This window comes from Molossus molossus, unplaced genomic scaffold (assembly GCF_014108415.1).
Source record: "Molossus molossus isolate mMolMol1 unplaced genomic scaffold, mMolMol1.p scaffold_m16_p_3, whole genome shotgun sequence".
NCBI classification, from domain to species: domain Eukaryota; kingdom Metazoa; phylum Chordata; class Mammalia; order Chiroptera; family Molossidae; genus Molossus; species Molossus molossus.
In genome coordinates this window covers 121,900,283-121,920,068 of record NW_023425366.1, presented here as the reverse complement: position 1 = coordinate 121,920,068, position 19,786 = coordinate 121,900,283, and the positions used below count along the sequence as shown (strand labels likewise).

The 19,786-nt window shown below is 55.8% G+C and overlaps 3 protein-coding genes across 5 annotated transcripts in view; 2 read left to right on the top strand and 1 right to left on the bottom strand.

Annotated features, from left to right (window-relative positions):
• The first annotated feature begins 172 nt into the window (after window positions 1-172).
• On the top strand, window positions 173-2,764 carry ARHGDIG (Rho GDP dissociation inhibitor gamma). Its single transcript, XM_036280352.1, has 6 exons — window positions 173-464; window positions 1,536-1,718; window positions 1,798-1,881; window positions 2,063-2,139; window positions 2,222-2,285; window positions 2,377-2,764. The coding sequence occupies exons 1-6, from the start codon at window positions 392-394 to the stop codon at window positions 2,574-2,576; spliced, it is 681 nt and encodes a 226-aa protein (XP_036136245.1). The 5' UTR covers window positions 173-391; the 3' UTR covers window positions 2,577-2,764.
• A 186-nt stretch (window positions 2,765-2,950) lies between these two features.
• On the top strand, window positions 2,951-6,090 carry PDIA2 (protein disulfide isomerase family A member 2). Its single transcript, XM_036278850.1, has 11 exons — window positions 2,951-3,149; window positions 3,793-3,999; window positions 4,071-4,204; window positions 4,283-4,420; window positions 4,490-4,606; window positions 4,699-4,824; window positions 4,896-5,093; window positions 5,187-5,307; window positions 5,387-5,568; window positions 5,765-5,875; window positions 6,001-6,090. The coding sequence occupies exons 1-11, from the start codon at window positions 2,951-2,953 to the stop codon at window positions 6,043-6,045; spliced, it is 1,578 nt and encodes a 525-aa protein (XP_036134743.1). The 3' UTR covers window positions 6,046-6,090.
• A 346-nt stretch (window positions 6,091-6,436) lies between these two features.
• The window catches only part of AXIN1 (axin 1), a 77,821-nt gene continuing 64,471 nt past the window's right edge, over window positions 6,437-19,786 (bottom strand). For 2 of the 3 annotated variants that reach the window (XM_036278847.1, XM_036278846.1), the window contains exons 6-11: window positions 15,736-16,265; window positions 14,899-15,069; window positions 12,212-12,457; window positions 10,182-10,289; window positions 8,238-8,405; window positions 6,437-7,341 (exon numbers count right to left, since the gene is read on the bottom strand). In XM_036278847.1, the coding sequence (XP_036134740.1) occupies window positions 7,215-7,341; window positions 8,238-8,405; window positions 10,182-10,289; window positions 12,212-12,457; window positions 14,899-15,069; window positions 15,736-16,265 (1,350 nt within the window). In that variant the 3' untranslated portion in view covers window positions 6,437-7,214. The remainder of the gene's footprint in view (window positions 7,342-8,237; window positions 8,406-10,181; window positions 10,290-12,211; window positions 12,458-14,898; window positions 15,070-15,735; window positions 16,266-19,786) is intronic. The other variant, XM_036278848.1, reaches the window with a different exon arrangement.

The window sequence follows — 19,786 nt, the reverse complement described above, 5'->3', positions numbered from 1 at the left end:
CACCGGCCGCGCCCAGAGGGCTTCGCTGGAGGGCCCCCAGACTCCCGCAGGCGTGGTGGGGGTAAGACAGCCCTGGTGTCCAGAGCAGGGTGCAGTCGGGCGGGCTGCTGGGAGCGTGACCGCGGCCGGCCGTGTCCGCGGCGGCTGTGCAGGGTTCGGGTGGGCCGGAGGCGGGGACAGCCGGGTGCCCGCGCGGTGCGGGCGACACGCGCGTCTCTGCGGGGCTGCGCGGGGTCCGCGGAGCGGCTGGGGGCGCGCGGCGCGGGCGCGGCGCTGGGCGCGGGGGGCGCTCCCGGCCGGGATGAGCTCACCGCAGTCGCGCCGGGGCTGAGCGCCAAGCCGGGCGGCGGCTCCTCGGCGGCTCCGCGGCGGGGCCGGGCCGAGGGCCACCATGCTGGGCCTGGACGCGTGCGAGCTGGGGGCGCAGCTGTTGGAACTGCTCCGGCTGGCGCTGTGCGCCCGAGGTGAGTCGGCAGGGTTGGGGCCAGGGCGGCCACGTGGGTGGGGGGGGGACGCTCCGGCGGGGGATGGTTTTAGCCCAGGGTGGGGACTGGCCCCTTCCCCGTGGAAACTTTGGGGGCGCGGGTGGGGATATTGTGGTGCGGTCCTACCGGCAGGGCTCTGGCGGGGGTGGGGGGTTTCCTCCAGGCTAAACACTCATGGGGAAAGGAGCCAAGAGTGGGCGGGTCTGCTTTTGAAGCCAGGGTGATAGAGGGACCCTCTCCCCTTGGGAACCTCGTCCAGAGATCCACTCCCTTGGGTGGGGCCGGGACTCCTTTAGGGTGTGTGGCGATTCCTGAGAAGACAGGAGCGCAATGGGCAGGGACTCCGACAAATCCTGTCCCAAGACACTATGGGAAGGGCTTAGAGAGACCCCTACCCCAGCTCAGCTAGAAGACTCTGGGAGGTGGCCCCAGAGTATAAACTGAAAGGTTTAGAGAGAGCCACCCCCACCCTCCAGGAACATTTTGGAAGGAACTCCTAGGACGGTGGGAAGGCGTTCAGAGACCCCAATCTCTGAGCAGGATGATAGGGGCCAGAGGCTTCTGAGTGCATTATGGGAATATGGGAAGAGGCCCCAGATCACTGGGGTACTCAGAGGACTATGAGGGCAGAGCCTCTGTTCCAGGAAAGACCACCATTGGATAGTGGTGGCCCCCAGTTCTTGGGGCTGTCCTCCATTTGGGGTTTTCATTCCCCCCACCTTTGGCCTCAGTGTCGGGGGGGGGGGAGCCCTGGATGAATGGCTGGGCCAGGAGAAGGCAGCTGGTGCCTCCAGGGATGTCACTTAGCTCTTGTGAACCTTCGTCACCCTCAGGGCTCCTCCTAAAGGGGTTGGGTGTGGGTGCTGCTATTTGCCTTATAGCTCGCTCCTCTCCCTGAGCCCCCATGCACCCCTCCCTCTCTAAGCTCACACCTTCTTCCCTAATTCCACATGCAAGGAGAGGTACAACTGACCAGATGGGGGGCTCCAGTTTGACAAGTGAATGCCAGGGTAGCTGTTGGCAGATGCTCACTCACTTCCCTGACCTCAGTCCTTCTGACAGACAAGGAAGGGGGGGAACAGCTGTCGCCAGATGAGGTGCTGGACGAGGCTGTGCCATGGTACCGGGCCCCAGGGAGGAAGAGCCTCCTAGAGATCCAGCAGCTGGACCCAGATGATGAGAGCCTAGCCAAGTACAAGCGGGTGCTTCTGGGTTCCCTGCCGCCAGCTGTGGGTATGCATGGGCCCTGGGTGTGAGAGGGGCAGGGTGGGGATTTGGGGGTGCATCCTGTAGACCTCCAATTTCTCCTTAGACCCAAGCCTGCCTAACGTGCAGGTGACCAGGCTGACACTGATGTCTGAGCAGGCTCCAGGGCCCATGACCATGGACCTCACAGGTAATCCCTACCTGCAAACCAGAGTGATCTTTGAGGTAGAGCCCTCTTAGAACTCCGTGCCCAAACCCTAGTCCTCAGACCCATCACATAGACTTCACAGATACCGCCTCACTATGGGGGCTCCTGGGGCAGGGTCTCAGCATCGCAGGAGTTTGTTCCTCAGCTGCACTTTCCCTAACAGGGGAGCTGGCTGCGCTGAAAAATCAGGTGTTCGTCCTGAAGGAGGGTGTTGATTACAAAGTGAAGATTACCTTTAAGGTGAGGGCAGCTGTCATGGGCAATGCCAGCCACTACAGGATCATCTCCCCAAAGGGACCCCTTAACACTCTTTGTCCCTCAGGTCAATAAGGAAATTGTCAGTGGCCTCAAGTGTCTGCATCACACCTACCGCAGGGGCCTGCGAGGTGAGGGTCATGTGAAGGGGTGGCCTGGGGGCTGGGGGAGCAGGGGCCAGTGGGACAGAGGGCAGCTCCTGATGCCCTCCTCCCCCCACAGTGGACAAGGCTGTGTACATGGTGGGCAGTTACGGCCCAAGCGCCCAGGAGTATGAGTTTGTAACTCCAGTGGAGGAGGCGCCGCGAGGCGCACTGGTGAGGGGCGCCTACGTGGTCACATCCTTCTTCACTGATGACGACAGGGCAGACCACCTTTCCTGGGAGTGGGGCCTCCACATCTGCCAAGACTGGAAGAGCTGAGCGCCCACGCCCCTGCCCTGCCCTGGGAGCTGTCTTCCCACTTGGGGTCCTTGTTTCCTCTGCTTCTGTCAGTCACTGTTCAGGGACCCCAAAGCATTCCCCAGCCCCCTCAGTCAGTGACCAGACCCCTCATGCCCTCCGCCCTGTCTCGGGATACCCCCTTCCCGGGCTTGGCACTGTGCCCTGAATAGCCCTATTAAACTTCACCCTGTCTCAGTGCCCACAGTGTTGCCTGTGTCTGCCTCCCCTCCCCCGGGGGTGGGGGGAGCCTGTGGCCTTATCTTTCCTGAGACCAGGACTGGGTGCCACGTGGCAACTCCTGCTTGGCCCCCAGCCCCCTTATCTGCCCCCGCCCCGTGGGGCCCGGCACTGCCATGGACAGCCAGCTCCTGTCTGTGCTGCTGCTGCTGCTGCTCGGGGCCTCGGGCCTGTGGGGCCAGGGGCCAGGGCCCGGGGGGCCCTCAGAGGAGCCCCAGAAGGAGGAGGTTCCTGAGGAGGATGGGATCTTGGTGCTGAGCCACCGCACCCTGGGCCTGGCCCTGCAGGAGCACCCTGCCCTGCTGGTGGAGTTTTGTGAGTGCACAGGGTCAGCAGGGCTGGGGGACCCACCAGTGTCATCCAGTGAGCTCAACCCCCTACCACGTGGATCTGGGGGCTTACCCACTTGAAAGGGCTTTCCTGATGGGCACTTGGCTCCATCAGAGGGCACCTGAGGCAGAGCCCTGGGGCTGAGCTGGGGCTGAGGGTCCAACTTGAACAGGTGGGAGGGGAGGCACAGGTGTAGGGGAGACCCATGGTCGTTGTCCTTCTGCAGAACTGTGAAGGGCCAGATAAAACTCACACCTCGCATGTTCTTCTGTGACTTTTTTACAACCCTTTACACATGTGAAAGCCACTGAGCTGGCAGGCCTCAGCAGGCAGCGGCATATGGCAGGGAGCGCGCCTTAGGGAGCAGCAACGGAGGATTCTTCTCAGACTCACGGTCTGGATGGTGCTGACCACTGCACTCCTGATCTGGGAGCCCTGAGTAGTCTGGTCTCTGGTGCTTGGGCTTAGTGTGGCTGAGGCTTGGGTGGGCCCCTGAAGGAAGGAGGTATACAGGACATGCTCCATGCTGGACCTGACCGACCCCACGTCTGCCAGCTCTGGCCGGGCGGGAGCAGGGGCTACAGTTGGGGTTATGGAGGCTGCGGGCACTCATGGCCCTGTCCCCCAGATGCCCCGTGGTGTGGGCACTGCAAGGCGCTGGCCCCAGAGTACATCAAGGCAGCTGCCCTGCTGGCGGCAGAGTCAGCCAAAACCAGGCTGGCCAAGGTGGATGGGCCTTCAGAGCCAGAGCTGACCAAGGAGTTTGCTGTGACAGAATACCCCACGCTCAAGTTCTTCCGTGATGGGAACCGCACGAATCCAGAGGAATATACCGGTACAGGGGGCAGGCATGTGTGAGGTGGTATGGGGCAGGGGCTGGGCCCAAGCTAATGGGACTCTCCACAGGCCCCAGGGAAGCTGAGGGCATTGCTGAGTGGCTAAGGCGGCGTGTGGGGTCCAGCACCACACGCCTGGAGGATGAAGAGGGCGCCCAAGCATTGATAGATGCCCAAGATGTAGTGGTCATCGGCTTCTTCCAGGTGAGCTAGTGACATGGGGCCAGGCCTTGGGAGCAGGGCCTGTGGCCCCAGGTAGCCTCATAGACGTGGACCCCTTAGGATCTGCAGGATGAAGACGTGGCTACCTTTCTGGCTCTGGCCCAGGATGCTCTGGACATGACCTTCGGCCTTACTGACCGGCCACAGCTCTTTCAGAAGTTTGGCCTCACCAAGGACACCGTGGTCCTTTTCAAGAAGGTGGGTCAGGGCCAAGGTGGGGTTAGAGTCAAGGCTATGGCTCCTACTAACCCACCCCGTGTTGTCTAGTTTGATGAGGGGCGGGCAGACTTCCCAGTGGATGAGGAGCTGGGCCTGGACCAGGGTGATCTGTCCCGCTTCCTCCTCACGCACAGCATGCACCTGGTCACAGAGTTCAACAGCCAGGTGAGTTGGGCTGCGGGACAGGAGTAGGTGCTGGGGGGAGTGGGAGGGTGACCATGGAAGCCAGCCCCCATGAGTCCGGCCTGTCCCTGCAGACATCCCCCAAGATCTTTGCAGCCAGGATCCTCAACCATTTGCTGCTGTTCATCAACCAGACACTGGCTGTGCACCAGGAGCTGCTGGCGGGTTTCAGGGAGGCGGCTCCCCCGTTCCGAGGACAGGTACTGCCTGGGTGGGCTAGGGAGGCAGGTGGTGGGGAGGCCAGGGCCCAGTGCATACTCCCTGCCGGCAGGTGCTGTTTGTGGTAGTGGACGTGGGTGCCGACAACAACCACGTGCTGCAGTACTTCGGGCTCAAGGCAGAAGAGGCTCCCACCCTGCGCTTCATCAATATGGAGACCACCAAGAAGTACATGCCTGCAGATCAGGGGCTGGTCACTGCGGCCTCGGTCACTGCCTTCTGCCACTCGGTCCTCAACGGCAAGGTCAAGGTCCGTGCTGGGTGTCCCACCCAGGGTGTGGGGGTGGGAGCAGCAAGTTCTCAAGAGAGATCCTCAACAAAGCACCTGCCCAATTCCCCCCAGCCCTATCTTCTGAGCCAGGAGGTCCCCCCTGACTGGGACCAGCGTCCAGTCAAGACTCTTGTAGGCAAGAATTTCGAGCAGGTGGCTTTTGATGAAACCAAGAATGTGTTCATCAAGTTCTGTGAGTGTGGAGAGCAGTGGACAGTTGGTAGGTGGGCAGTACAGGGTCCTGCTGTCTGTACCAACATCCCCTGTCCTAGATGCCCCATGGTGTACCCACTGCAAGGAGATGGCGCCAACCTGGGAGGCACTGGCCGAGAAGTACAGGGACCACGAGGACATCGTCATTGCTGAGCTAGATGCCACGGCCAATGAGCTGGAGGCCTTCGCTGTGCAAGGCTTTCCCACCCTCAAGTATTTCCCAGCAGGGCAGGGTCGGAAGGTGAGGCAGGACCCTGTCTTCCTTGGTCTGAGTCCTCAGATGGAGGCGGGCAAGGACTGGGGCAGGAAAGGGTCTTGGCTAGACCCTTGGCTAGAGTGGGGTCTTAGCCAGGTAGAGTCTAGGGTGGGTGTGGCCTGGGTAGGGCATGATCTGGGAGGACATGGTGTGTCCTTCAGACCTTCCTGCCCCTCCTCAGGTGATTGAATACAAAAGTGCCAGGGACCTGGAGACCTTCTCCAAGTTCCTGGACAATGGGGGCAAGCTACCCGAAGAGGAGCCCATCGAGGAGCCCTCAGCCCCCTTCCCAGTGAGTGCCTCCGACCCAAGATTCCAGGCCTCTGGACGAGTCTTTGGATGGGTGGCTATGGGACTGACTGGGCAAGGTTGGGCTAAGGGTGCAGCCTCCAGCTGGGCCTCTGTGACCTTTTCCAGGAGACAATAGCCAATTCCACCACGGATCTGAAGGAGGAACTATAGCCACCCTATCAGTGCTGGGAGCCATCTCTTCGGATGCCTGGGAAGCTGTGGGCATTGAATAAAGTTTTGGTTCTGGACTGTGTGTGGTTCCTGAGCATGGCTGGCCCTCAGCCCTTGGCTCTGGCCAAATCTCAGCCTCCTGGGCTTCCATGTTAGATGGGACCTAGCCCTTGCCCCCAGCCCTCCTCAGCAGATCCCTGGCTCAGGAAGTGGGGGCATGGTGTTGCTGCCCGCTTTGGCCCTTCACTCTCCAGTGCTCTGCCACCATGGCTCCACACGATACTCCACTCTCAAGACTCTTGGACGCTCAAGACAGACCGCATGTACGGGAATATGGCTGAGGATGGCGTGCCCACCCACCAGGCCCCACGGACAGAAGACCTGTGCACTCCATAGCCAGGGAAGGTTCAAAACTGGTTTTATTTCATTATTATCCAAGTACCTTTGAAAAGATAATTGTACAAGTCAGCGCATGAAAAATGGGCTCGGGGCAGCGCCCTGCTAGCCCTAGCCTGAGAAATGTACATATTTACATGGGCCCTTAGAAAGAAGGGGCCCGGGACCCGCTGAGCCGGCGTTGTGGAAACTGAGGGTGGAGAGGGAGCACTAAGGTGCCCCGTCGCCGGATCCACATAGTGGCAGGCAAGAGACAAGCTGTGTTGAAGGCACTCGGTGACATGTACAATTTAGAGGCCCCTAATGGCCCCCTGAACCCCAGGCCTGAGCTGGCCCTGACCAGGGCAGGGCATGGTGGGCAATTCCTGGAGGGAGAAGCAGAGTCCTGGCGGGAGATGCCAGGCAGTTGGCCCCTGGTTAGCAGCAGGGGTCCTCTGGGGAGGGTCATCAAGTCAGCCCCATGGGGGATGGGGGCTCCCTGCTTATTTGGGTGGACTCTCAGAGTAGTGCTATGGAGGGGGTGGGGCCCCTTCCTTGTTGGCAGCAGGACAGATGCCTGTATGACCACTCAACGGGACCCCTGTTCACCTGAACACAGATGAACCAAAGGGTTGGCGGCTAGGGGGCAGGTAGTCCCTGGCCTCACACAATGAGCTGTGTGTTTGCACACACGAGAGCACCTGACATGGCAGAGCCCTACCTAGCCCTCAGTGTGGCCTTCCCCGCCCCCACCTGACGAGGGCCCAGCCTGGTGCAGAGGCCTGGCCTGCTGGTCAGTCCACCTTCTCCACCTTGCCAATGATCTTCTCCTCAAAGACAGGCAGGATGGCCTCATCTTCCCGAACCTCCTCAAACACCACTCCACAGTCAAACTCGTCACTCACTTTCTTGAAGTAGTATCTGGGGGATGGGCAAAAGAGAAGATAAGGACCTGTCCACTCTCCTGCCCACACCACTGGGGCCTCCTAGCTCCTAGCTGGGTGGCCCCATCGTTCCACACATGCACAGCACTTGGCAGCCACACTCCAAACACCATCATGCAGGTCATGCGAGCTGACAGTGAACAACACAGTGACCACATGTGGGGTCCTCTGCTCTGGCCTCCTAGAGTGCTATGGGGAAGGAGTAGCAGATTTGGGGTTTCTGTTTCCTAAGGGCTGAGCCTGTCATCTCCATCAGGGTGTTGTGCCCCCACTAAGGCCCAAGCAGAGGCCAGTGGAGCCCAGCCCTCCTCTAGTGGTCACACCCTCTACCTCCAAAGGACACTTTCTTGACAGTGGACAGAAGAAACCACCCACCCCAGGCCACAGCGGGCTGACCCCAGCTGAGACCCCATGTGGCCCCTTCTCTGCAGCGCTCACTCAGGAACCTTCAGAGGCTGGTCTCAGGCTGGGAAGGCAGAGCAGCCCACAGCAGACCCTGGGAAGGGGGACCCCCTGGATCCTAGGAAAGGGGACCCTGGCTTCTATGTCTAGTAAAAATGGGTTGAGTCAGAAGGCTGGAGACGAGGTCAGACTGGCATGGGGACAGACAAACCACAGTGTTTGGGCCTGTTTTCCCACCTTTAAGGCAAAGACTGTCCAGACCCCTTGGTTAGCCTGAAGGCCTCAGTCCCCTAAGGCTGGGAGTTGGGGCTGGGAGCCTTGAGGCCACCAATACCTCCCACATCAGGGTGCTCCTACCAGCAGCTCAGGGTTGGTAAAGCAGGTAAGGACTAGATGGGATAAGAACAGCGCACAACACTATCTCCTGGGCAGGGTACCTGCTTACTACAGGCCACAGCCCTTAACTCTCACCTGTAGTTGCCTTTCTTGGTCAGCAGTTCCTTGAACTGGCCCAGGGTGACCGCATGGCCCCTCACCAGGGTCCGGTAGGGGATGGGTTCTCCACAGAAGTAGTAGGCCACGACGATGCTGTCACACAACTGGGCACTCCCACCACCCGCCTTCCTCTGTGATTTCGTCCTGGAGGCAGAGACACAGTGGTTATTGCTGAGCTCCGAGTCCCACAGGGCACCCCCTACAACAGGCCTCAGGCCTTAGGTTCTCCAGTAAACGACGGGGCAAGGCCTGCAGGGGTAAGCTGCAACACACTCAGACACGGCCCCATGCCCAGCCCACCCACAGGCCCCAATGCCCATCCCACCCACAAAACTGCACCCAGCCCCCAGGGGCCCTTGCCCCGCATGGTATTTCAACCCAGGGTTCCAATCCTGCGCCAACCCCACGCACAAAGATACACAGCGCGGACGCCAGCTCATCTCCCCCCACAGTGCCTCAGCTTACTTGCCACCCTCCTCCCCCCACTGGAAACCCCAAGTCTCACGGTGGCCTGAGCTGGCTAATGGGCAGCACCCCTGACACAGATCACGTGACAGTGAGCCAGCAGGCTGCTCAGGGCTGGAATCCACAGTGGATCCTTCCACCTGGCTTCTTACGATAGTAGCCAGTCCACTAGAACCAATGCAGCCCTGCCTCAGGATGGATTACACTACTTGTACCCTAGTAAAGCCCACTGCCCCCAAACTTCAGAAACATCTGAAGGCCAGGGACTGCACAACTAGAACTGTGACGGATCTTGAAATGGACCTGCCCCACAGCAGAGAGCTTATCCAAAGACCAGAGGCAGCGGCCAGCCAGATTTCCAGACAGGTGTGAGGCCAGCGCCATCTCCAGCTCACACTAGGGTAGGGCCCTCATCCTAATGGGTGCTGAGCAGCCACTTTGTCTGGGACAGGCAGTACTCCCTCTGTCCCGCAGCACCCCTGGTCCTTGTGACTGCTCTGAAACTGCTCAGGTACATGTGAGCACACTACTTGGCTCCTGCCAGCTGGGCATGGTAGGAAGCTTCCTGCATCAGTGTCATGTCAGGAAAGCCACCTGAGCTCACAGGGGGCTCTTCTCTCCCTGGGGACCTCCCCCTCCCCGGTGCTCCTAGCACACACTGTGCAGTCACTTCATTTGCGCAGCTGTCTACCACTTGAGCCACACTCCATGGCCCCTGCTTTCCTTCACTTAGTCCTAAAACCTCAAACCCAGCCTGCCCTGGGAGCCTGGCTCAGGGTCCTGTGTGGGCCTGTTCTCCACAGAAGGGAGGCAGGGTTTCTGCCCCCTCCAGGGCCCACCCGGGAGGAGTGACCTGGTGGGGAGGCTCTGAGCTGGCTGGCATTGTCTGGGGTAAGCCAGTGAGGGCCGAGGTGGGGGACCACCTTCTGCTCCGTCTTGAGCAGAAGTGCAGGGATGGGGCGACCAGCACGGTCTGTATGTGACCTGCAGCTCCCTAACGCCCACCCTCCTCCACATACACTTAGGGAGCGTATGCATCCCACGTGAGAACCCAGGTTCACTGTGCGCACAGCATCTGAACGAACATGCACGCAGGTGCTGATGCTTTCAGTCCGCAGTGTGTCAAAGGAACCATGGCGGCAGTCCTGACCATCTCAAGTCCCGAGCCTGGCTGGGAATCTCGGTAAAGTAAAGGCAGGCGGGGGTGACATGTGCCCAGAGTAGAGGAGGCAGAGCAGACCTCCTCTCTAACCTGTTGGTCATTTGTCACCACATGAACAGTCAGTGTCCCCTTTGACGGAGACAGGAAGAAAGGCCTTCGAACAGCTTGCAGCCCCAGCTCCTCCAGTGCAGTGCCCGGGCTCCCGCCCTGGGAATAGCTGCTGCTCCATAGCCCCTGGCCCACAGCACAGGCTGGGCGAGCAGTATGAGAGGACCCGCAGGGGACGCACGTACTCTGTCTCGGAGAGCTCCGTGTCGGACACTGCTGGCACCACGCTCAGCACGGGCGTGCACACCGGCCTGACGCAAGAGCGCCCCCGCTGGATGACCTCCTGCACATACCTAGGGAACAACCGCGTCAGTGAGCCACACAGGCCTGGGGCAGAGCCGCCTCCACACTCCGCGGTGACAAGGTGACAGACAGCAGGCGGAGCACATGCTCCCCAAGAGATTCCATCACCACCACGCAAGGCTACCACTGTGTGAGATGGAAAAACCCCTTCTTGGGTGGTGAAGCTGTCAGGATGAGTCAAGAAACAGATGTTGCCTTCATCATTCAGATTCCCCAGATTCCTCGTTTGTGGTCAGAGCCCTTGGGCTCCCTGGAACACACTTTTGGGAACACCTCATCTGAGGCGCTAGGATCCTGTCATTTCACCCACACTGAGAGAATCTGCCTCTGGCCTTCTCCCCATGGGCACAGCTCTTTCCGCTTGGCGCTCTGATGTGGGCCTAGGTCCTGGAGTATGGTCACTGCTCTGTCCAAAGCAGCCAGAGTCCTGTTCTGCAGCTCGCTGCCCAGCAGCTCGTCTCCAAGTGGTCATCCACCCTGGCAATGCGCTGTGCAACCCTGACAGTAGTTTCTGCTCTGACAGACCTGGGTGGGGGTCACCCCACAAGGAGCTCAGGAGTCCCGGAACCCCAACTGCCACCTCCAGAACTCTGCTCCGTGGCCATTTACAAAAGGCCCACATACCCTGGACTGACGACATGTGGAGATGCCAGAGCCACTGGCTGAAACCCCACAGGCAGCTCACCCCCCAAAACATGAGTCACAGAATGGCTTCACTGGCCACAGACAGACCACTATTGTGAGGGTTGGGTGGGTGCTTGTGGGAAGCGGGCACGCAGGTCCTAACCCCTGAAGATTACAGCAAAAATGAGGTCCCAGGAAGCTCCTGGCAGAGGGAGAATTCCAGCCTTTGCGCCCTGGCCTCTCCCCAGGCCTCCCTCTGCTGCCCTGTCACAGGTGTCCTGCACAGAGTCGGCTGGCTCAAGTTGACCAAACAAGATCAGAGTGTGACAGTTGGCTATAAAAAACATGGTCACCTTCAATGACCTGGGGGCCACCTTTAGGCTTCCACCTGTGCCTGATGAGATGGACACCGGGGAGAGTTCGCACCTGACACCAGCTTCCTCAGAGCAGCATAGCCCCACACACAGTGAGGCCCATGGGAGGTGAAGTCAGGAACCAGACGACTGAAGACTGGGCAGGGGGAACCAGTAATGTCTGAAGAAACATTGGCCATGATGCCAGGCCCCTTAGAAACCTTTATTGCCTGGGGATTCCAATGAACCGGGCATGTCTGCAAAAGGTGACCTCAAGGCCCAGCTGAAAGGGTCAGGGAAACCACACTCCTGCCTGGTGAGAAGATCGGCCACCCCTACTGTCCCTGAGGAGAGAACAGGGCCTAGCCTAAGGCCATGGAGGCAGCAGGTTGAGCCACTCTGCTCTTGAAGGTCAAAGAGGGCATAGTGAGGAGTAGCTGGGGTCACTGCAGAAGTGTTTTACACTTGCAGACTTCAGCACTGTTTACTGTCCAACCTGCAGGTGGCACCAGTTAAGGCTCCTGAATGGAGGCAGCCAGGACCCCCTGGGACCAACACCTCTAAGCTCAGCATGCACAGCAGCCAGTGGTGACCTAACTGTGTGACCTCCAGCAGTTCTGTGCCACTAAGGGGACCCCATGGCCTCCCACAAACACCCAGGCTAAGTGCATGCTCAGAAAGGAGAGCAGGCATAATCAGGGGGCATCCTCTCCTCCCCATTACAGGGTAATGACTACTTGCCCTCCCAGCTCTTGGTCACTCAGCAGAGCTGTGTGGAAGAAAATGCAAAAGAAAAACCCAGTACTGCCGGTGGGCACCCAGTGTGGCTCTATGTATGCACCTCAGGCCTCAGGGAGCTCCACCCCAAAGCATAGCCAGGGCACCTGGAGGGGCCCTGAAAGGTGCCAGCTCTGCTCTCCCCAATAGCCCTGTACCTTTGCTTCGAGGGCAACTTGCTGGCTCTCTTCTCTTCCTCCTCCAGGCGCCTGCGGGCCTCCTCCAGCTGGGTCAGAGGGTTGGGGGCTGGGTTGGGTGGCATTGTGGGGTCTTGAATGAAGAGATGAGAGGGCTGGACAGAGTTCCGGAGCTGAGCGCTAACCCAAGGGTGCACAGCCCCAGGACGCTCAATGGACAAGGGCCTAGAGCTTTCGTGAATCTGTTGCTTCTTTGCCCCAGAAGACCTTTGAAAGCAAGAGAACAGATGTGGCAGAACCTGAAACCTCAGAAGCCATGTGAACATCAGCAATTACCTCTTATACTACATGACACAAACGTTCCTTTCCTAAACACTTTTTCTGTAACTCATTTTAAAAAAATCCTGACCTGAGGACATGCTGAGAGAGAGAGAGAGAGAGAGAGAGCCCTGGCCGGTTTGGCTCAGCGGTTAGAGCGTCGGCCTGCGGTCTGGAGAGAGAGAGAGAGAGCGCGCGCGCGCGCGAGCGCGAGAAACAGCAATCCATCACCTTCTGCACGTGCTCCAACCAGGAATTGAACCCACAACCTGGGTATGTATCCTGTTGATGAATCGAACTGGCAACCCTTCTGTGCACAGGACGATGATCTGAGCCACTCCAGCCAGGCTGTAACTCATTTTTAACAGCTTATTAAAATATAAATCATATCCTATACAAAGACTTCAAAAAAATAAAATTAAAAAAATGTTTTGATATTTAATGTTCTTTGTGAAAAACCTAAACTATGTAGGAAATTCAAAGAAAAAAATCTATAATTTAGAAATAGTCAAAATATTGATCTATTTCCTTCCCCATTAAAAAGACTTAACACACTGCCTGGCCGGTGTGGCTCAGTGGATCAAGCATCGTCCCATGGACTGAGAAGTCCCGGTGCAATTCCCAGATTCCCAGTCAGGGCACATGCTGGGTGGGGTTTCTGGCTCGATCCACATTAGGGGGTGTGCAGGAGGTGGCTGATTGATGTTTCTCTTTCACATAGGTATTTCTTTCTCTCCCCCTTCCTCTTCCTCTAAAAAAATCATTAAAAACATATTTTAAAAAATACTTAACATACTTGGCTTTATTCTAAACATAATTTTTCCAGCCTTTTCCCTCTTGAAGTGGTATCATGCTTTTCTCTCTTGTTCAACACTGACAATGTGCTTCACACCGGTGTACTTGACGCCATTACTCAACCACTGGATGGGATTCAAGTGAAAATGTCAGCCTCTCAGCTATAGCTAGAAAGGGGGATGGGTCTCAGCACCAGGAGCAAAGATGAGGGAACCCAAGAGGGTCCTTGGGAAGTGGGTTGGTCCAGAGCTCTCATGACATCAGAACTGCCCAAGGAAAAGTACCCAGGGGAGGTGGGCTCCTCCTCCTACAAAGTCCCAGGCTGGCTCAGGGAGACCTTGGCCCCCACCACCCCCTCACCATTTCCCATGCCTCAGCCCCCTTCATCCCCATCTTCCTAACCTCCTTACCTCCTCACCCCTCACTCCCTGTCCCCTGCCCCTACATTTCCCTGCCCCCCATGTCCACCAGCCCACCTGCCTTATGTAAGAACAACAAAGGCAGAGGCCTTAAAGTCCCCGGACTCCAGGGAGACGAGAGGGCCTGGTGGGTACACTGACGGCCGTCATTTAAAATAGCCTATCTGATGACAGAAGCCTCTGGAACCTGGGAGGCTATTTCTAAATGTGTCTCTCACTCTTCAGCCATAGAAACCCTCCGTTTCGGGTGGTAGGACTGGCCAGGACAGACCCATTCCTTGTGAAAATCCACGAGAGAGAAATCCAGAGAAGCAGAGAACTGACCCCACCCCAACCAGAGCAGGAGAGAAGCTCCTGGAGAGGCCCCTCACCAGGACAGGCTTTGTGGCTGCAAAGGGGTCTGGACACTGCTGGAGGGCTAATTCCCATGATCAGGCTCACCAGCCTCACACACACAAATTCAGTTCTCCCAAACCATGGCCAAAGAATGCGGAGGGTCAGGGAAATCTGAGAACGAGGAAGCGACAGCTTGCCCACCAACAAACGAATGCCACCAGCCCCAGGCCTGTGGCTCCTGGTTGTCACCAACCTCTGGCCCATTCACATCTAAGCCAGCCCTGTCCACCTTAGGATGGATGACTTCATGTAGGGCAGTGAGGGCGTGTCTAGGGGGCCTGGCTTCACACCCCTGGAGAAGCCTCTGGCCCTGTGGGGCAATCCAGAGCTCAAAGGGACACAGACTAAACAAGAACCTTCTCCCACCCACCAATGAGGGGACGACCAGGTACAAACACAAAAGGCTTCTCCAGAAGCGTGTCTGTCTGGAATTGGTGTCAGGTACCTGCCTCACACTTCACCACCTCAATGGGGTACAGCAGCAAGAGGAGCTCACAGAGAGGCATGGTGACTTCAGACTGACCTCACCAGTGGGTACTCCAGCCCAAGACACTGAAACTGCATCCGGGACCCCAGCCCATCACAGGTCCACACAGGGCAGGCTCATGCTGTGACGGGTCAAACATGACCCCTTTGAATGATTATTTCCACTGTACATGGTTTGTAGTAAGACACTGGTGGGGCCACAACACACAGGACACTGGCAAAGTAGCTCTAGAGGCATGCCAGCTGGTTCTACACACCTGTGCCCACACCCTCAGGCCATCAGCTGCTGCTTACCCATGGCCAGCTTTCCTGTGCCTGCTGATTTCCTTCTCCCCCTCAATGATCCACTGCATGATCTTCTGGTTCTTCTCTGCATCCTCCGAAGAGCCTGGCACCTCAGCACTGGCACTCTTCCCTGACTCAGCCTTCTTGGCATTTCTTTTGGAGGTTGTGCCAGCCTTCCCACTGTAAAAGCAAGACCTGGGGGTCACCTATTGACTCTATTTGGCCCATCATTGGATGGCTGGCCACCTCTGCTCCACATCCTATACGGCTCCCTAAATGTGGAGGCCTTGACAAAGTGGCATGTTCCAGCAGTTTCTGCCCCGTCTCTAGGTCATTGGGGTTTGTTTCACACTCCTCTATGGTAAGAAGTGAAGGAAGGCAGCACTGGCTGAGATGGCTGGAACCAAAGATCAGCTGCAACACACTTGCCTGTCTTCTGTCCTTCCAGCCCAGGTCAGGGCCCAGACACTCCTTCTCACCCAGACACTTCCCTCTAAAATGGATCTTTATCCAACCACACTTTATGGCTGGAGTTCCAGCCGGACCTGCACTCCAGGCAGAGGCCTGGTGCCTAGACCTGGCACCTGAGTTTGTGGCCATGACATGCCTGCAGTCTCTGCAGCTGACCTTGGTTTAATGACTTCTATTTATTTATTTTTTGGTAATGACTTTAAAAGGGGAATTCTAGCCTAGAATACGAGAACAGAATCCACAGGAAGTATGGCCTCTCACTTCGACCCCTTCCAACCTGGGAAGACACGTGTGCCCCTCATGGACACAAGCCCAGGGACAAAGGATCCATAACCCCGATCTCAAAGCATGGCTCAGGCCACCACAGATACTCACCTGTAGCCCAGGCTGTCGCTGGCACTGGGGGTGGTGCCCACGTTCTCTAAGTGGCTTCGGGTCTTGGCTGCATGGCTATGCAGCTCTGGGCCCCACGAGAAGCTGCTCTGTACCCGGCGGGCAGCCTCAGCCTCAGCCTGCTCCTTGGGCCTGGCCACACCGTGGTGGCTGTGGTGGTGGCTGTGCCTGTGGAGGTGCAGGCCAGCTGCCTCCAGCTTTGCCCCCAATTTGGGCACATGCTTACCATGCCCCAGGGTTGCGTTCCCCAGCACCCCTGACATCTTGGGCATGTGTACACTGTCAGGGGAGCGGTGGCCAGGCCCGGGCGACTGGCAGCCAGGAGTCCTCATGACCCGCTGCACATGCTCGTCTAGGATGCTCTCAGGGTTCTCTTCATGTGCATCCCGCAGCCCTGTGCAGCCTACGTCTGCGTAGCGGGGTGGGAAATTGTGCCAAGTTGGGGCCAAAGGCAGCTTATGACTGGCCCCTGGGGGGGCAGAGGACACATCGCCATCCTCGCCTTCTTCCTCCTGTAGGGACAAGGCTTCATGTTACCTCTCAGCACCTGCTGCACCAAGGAAACCTTACACTTGAGGAAACAAACAACAAATTACAAACAACCACCAAAAATACACAAAGCCTGTCAGTGTGTGCCGTGCCCTGGGGGTCAGGAGTACTCAGCCCAGGATGAGACAAGGGCTAGGGGAGGTGCTGCCTAGCTCCTGAGAAACTTTTCTGTCTCTGCTGACCCCTGAGTAAGCTTGGTTGGGCTCTCAGCAGGCTATGCTGCAAGCCAGGGTGCAGACAGGATGTAGAAAGGGAGCTGTGCTCACCCACAAGTGTGAAAGGGTACACAACTGTCCCACACCAATGATTCAGGGAACACATCAATGCCGGTCCAGACCACAGAGAAACCCCTTCTTTGGTTTAATTTTCTTTTATGCTTCTCAATGAAGACTTTTGTTTTCTTTCAGTTAAATTTTCCTATTCCTCAATTTATACTGCCATATTTTCCACTGTATTTTCAAAGGGAATATGGCCCTTGTACAGAAGAGCTCTTGTTTATTGTTTATCTTGCTATGTGTTTCTTGATAAATTCTCACATTCAACTAATTGAATTTTATCCAGTTCTCTAAGAGTTAACCATATCTGTAAACATAAACATTTTGTCATTTTAATTTCAAAAGACACATGTCATATTTGTTTTCTCATCTTATTAAATTGTCCAAACCAGAATAATGTTGAGTGAATTCGGTAATAATTGAAAAATAACAGGAATTAAGCTAAACCTGTACTTTAATATAAAAAAGATCTTGCCCTGGCTGGATTGGCTCAGCAGTTAGAGCATCAGCCTGCAGACCAGATAGTTGCGGGTTCGATTCTGATCGAGGACACGTATCTCAGTTGCAGTTTGGTCCCTGGCCCTGCTCAGGGTCATGTGGGAGGCAACCAGTGGATGCGTCTCTTTTGCGATGTTTCTCTCTCTCAGAAGATAAAAATGGAAAAATGTATCCTTGGGTGAGGATTAACAAATAACAAAACAAAACAAAGAGAGAAGGGAACCAACAGATGGAGGGTGCATGCACCCCCAAGCCACCTCATCAGAGACTTGGACCCCTGGGCTCCCACACCCCATCCCATGTCCCCATCCCAACCCCTTAGCTTTGCAGGGCTAAGAGACCAAGAGACTTTACACTGGGGGGAGGGGGTCTTCCCAGGGAACTGAAAGTATTGAAGCCATTTGCTCTCTAAGGCAGCAGCAAGCAAGAGAAAACCTCTGACCCCTGAGAAGTGGGGGAATGCAAACCTTGAGCTGAGATCCAGTTTTCTTAATAGTTCTGCATATGTAAGAGTTCAATTTTACAGTTTTGAAATGTTATAGATTTAATTAATTGTTCAGCTAATAGTTTTCATTTTCTTCTTTGCTTTTATTTTAAAACATGTATAATAAAATTTATTTAAAAATTCTGCAGTTATTCCTTTTTGTCCCCCATATTTTTTTTTCGTCTTTTTAAAAATTTTATATCAGCCTTGTTGAAACAAGGCCACCAAAAATTTGGTTGTCTCCCCCCAGAAAAAATGGGGGAGAAAGAGAAGATCCCCATATTTTTTCTTAATTGATTTTAGAGGGAGAGGGAGAGAGAGACAGAAACATCGATGAGCGTGAACATCAACTGTTCTGCATGCCCCTCACTGGAGACTGGGCCCATAACCTGGACATGTGCCCTGATCGGGAATCGAACTGGTGACCTCTTGATGTATGGGTCGATGCTCAACCAGTGAGCCACACCGGCTGGGCTGTAGTTATTCCTTTTTTAAAAAAATGACTATTATTTACAGCACGATTTATTTAGATTACAAAGTTGCACATGATAACAAAGACTGCTGCTGGGCAGTGTGCCACTCCCAAGGACTAAGGGACACCTGTGGGAGCAAACCCGCTACAGCAGCTTCAGGCCTGAGCACATGACCGAGAGTCCGGGCACCCATGTCTGAAGGCCACTGCAGGCCATTGCATGTGGCAAGCCCAACTGAGCTTGAGGCTATGTGCCTGCCAATGAGTTCCTAAACTGATAATGGAGAAGTACAAAGGACTGTTCACTTGAACATTTCTGTCAAAGAACACTGTTGGGTATTAGCAGCTGGGTCCAGCCCATCTTGAGAGCTGGTGGTAATTCCAGACATAGCCGCTTTGTACCTTTCAGTGACACCAGAGAAAAAACATGAGTCAGACATCAGAAAAACACATAATACCCACAGCCACAACTGCCTTCACAATGTCTCACCCAAAACCTTCACCTGCCAAGGACCACAAGCATTCAACCACCGAGCCAAGACTAAAAACTTGACAGAACAATTACAATAGCTCAATTCTATAGCAAAAATGCGGTGAATTCTTCCTTTCTTAGACTTCTTTTAAGCAACATTACACATATTGCCCTGGCCATTTTGACTCAGCGGTTAGAGCGTCAGCCCGGGGACCAGAGAGACCCGGTTCCCGCTAAGGGTACGTACCTTGGTTGCAGTTTGTCCCCGGCCCCCACTGGGGTTGGGGTCGTGTGGGTGGCGACCAGTTGATGTGTCTCTCTCACATCAATGTTTCTCTCTCTCTTCCCCCCTCCCCTCTCTCCCTTCCGCTCTATTTAAAGATAAATGGGGGAAAAAACGTCTCTGGGTGAGGATAAAAAAAAGGAACATTACACACATTATTTCCTGAGCACATTTGTTTTAAAGGTTGTTAACTGTGACATGCTCGGGGGAACCTTCACACAGAAAGAGCTGATGCCCATGGAAATGCTGTGCTAAACAAATGAAGACACCAGCTTTGTTACAACATGTAAACCGGGATTTAGCTCCTGCTAAAATACTCCATATTTCATGGCAACTCTGTTCCCTATATTTGTTTGTTCAGAGAAGGCTATTAAAATGCTGAAACTATGCCCCTAACTATTCCTTCAATTACTCAATAAGGCCTCTGAGAAGAAGCTGGCCTCAGTGAGCGTACACCCAGTGTCCTTGGCTCCCACCAGATGTCTTGGCTCTGAGCTGGTTCCTGAGAGCCTCTCCTTCTATGTCAAAGAAATCTCACCCTTGCCCTCACTAGAACCCGGCATGATGGGTGCCCTGTTGAGTGACCTTGGATACATTACTGAATTGTGGGAACTGTGGGGAGGATAGCTGGTCAGCACATGTGAAGCCCTCAAGCTGGTACCTGCTCTGCCAGAGGGTCACCCAGTCACTATGAGGGAAAGAGGAAAGAATGCTGGTAAGAAAAATTTACTTGCATGTGTGTGCAAGCGCTTAAAAATACTTCCATGCAAATTCCTTTCTGGAAATCACTTCCGTCTGGCTAATCTAACTCTCATCTGCCTTCCTGTCACAAGTCTCAGGTTCTGATGTGCTACTTGAAATCTGCCTGCTATCCGATGTGAGGGAAAGATGAGGGAGCCACGCCCTTTGGTTGGAAGCTGGGTATCACGTAAGGGAGTTCTGGAACCCAGGATCATAGCTGCAAGGCACAGCCAGCAGGACTCCCTATGTGCAGTGCCAG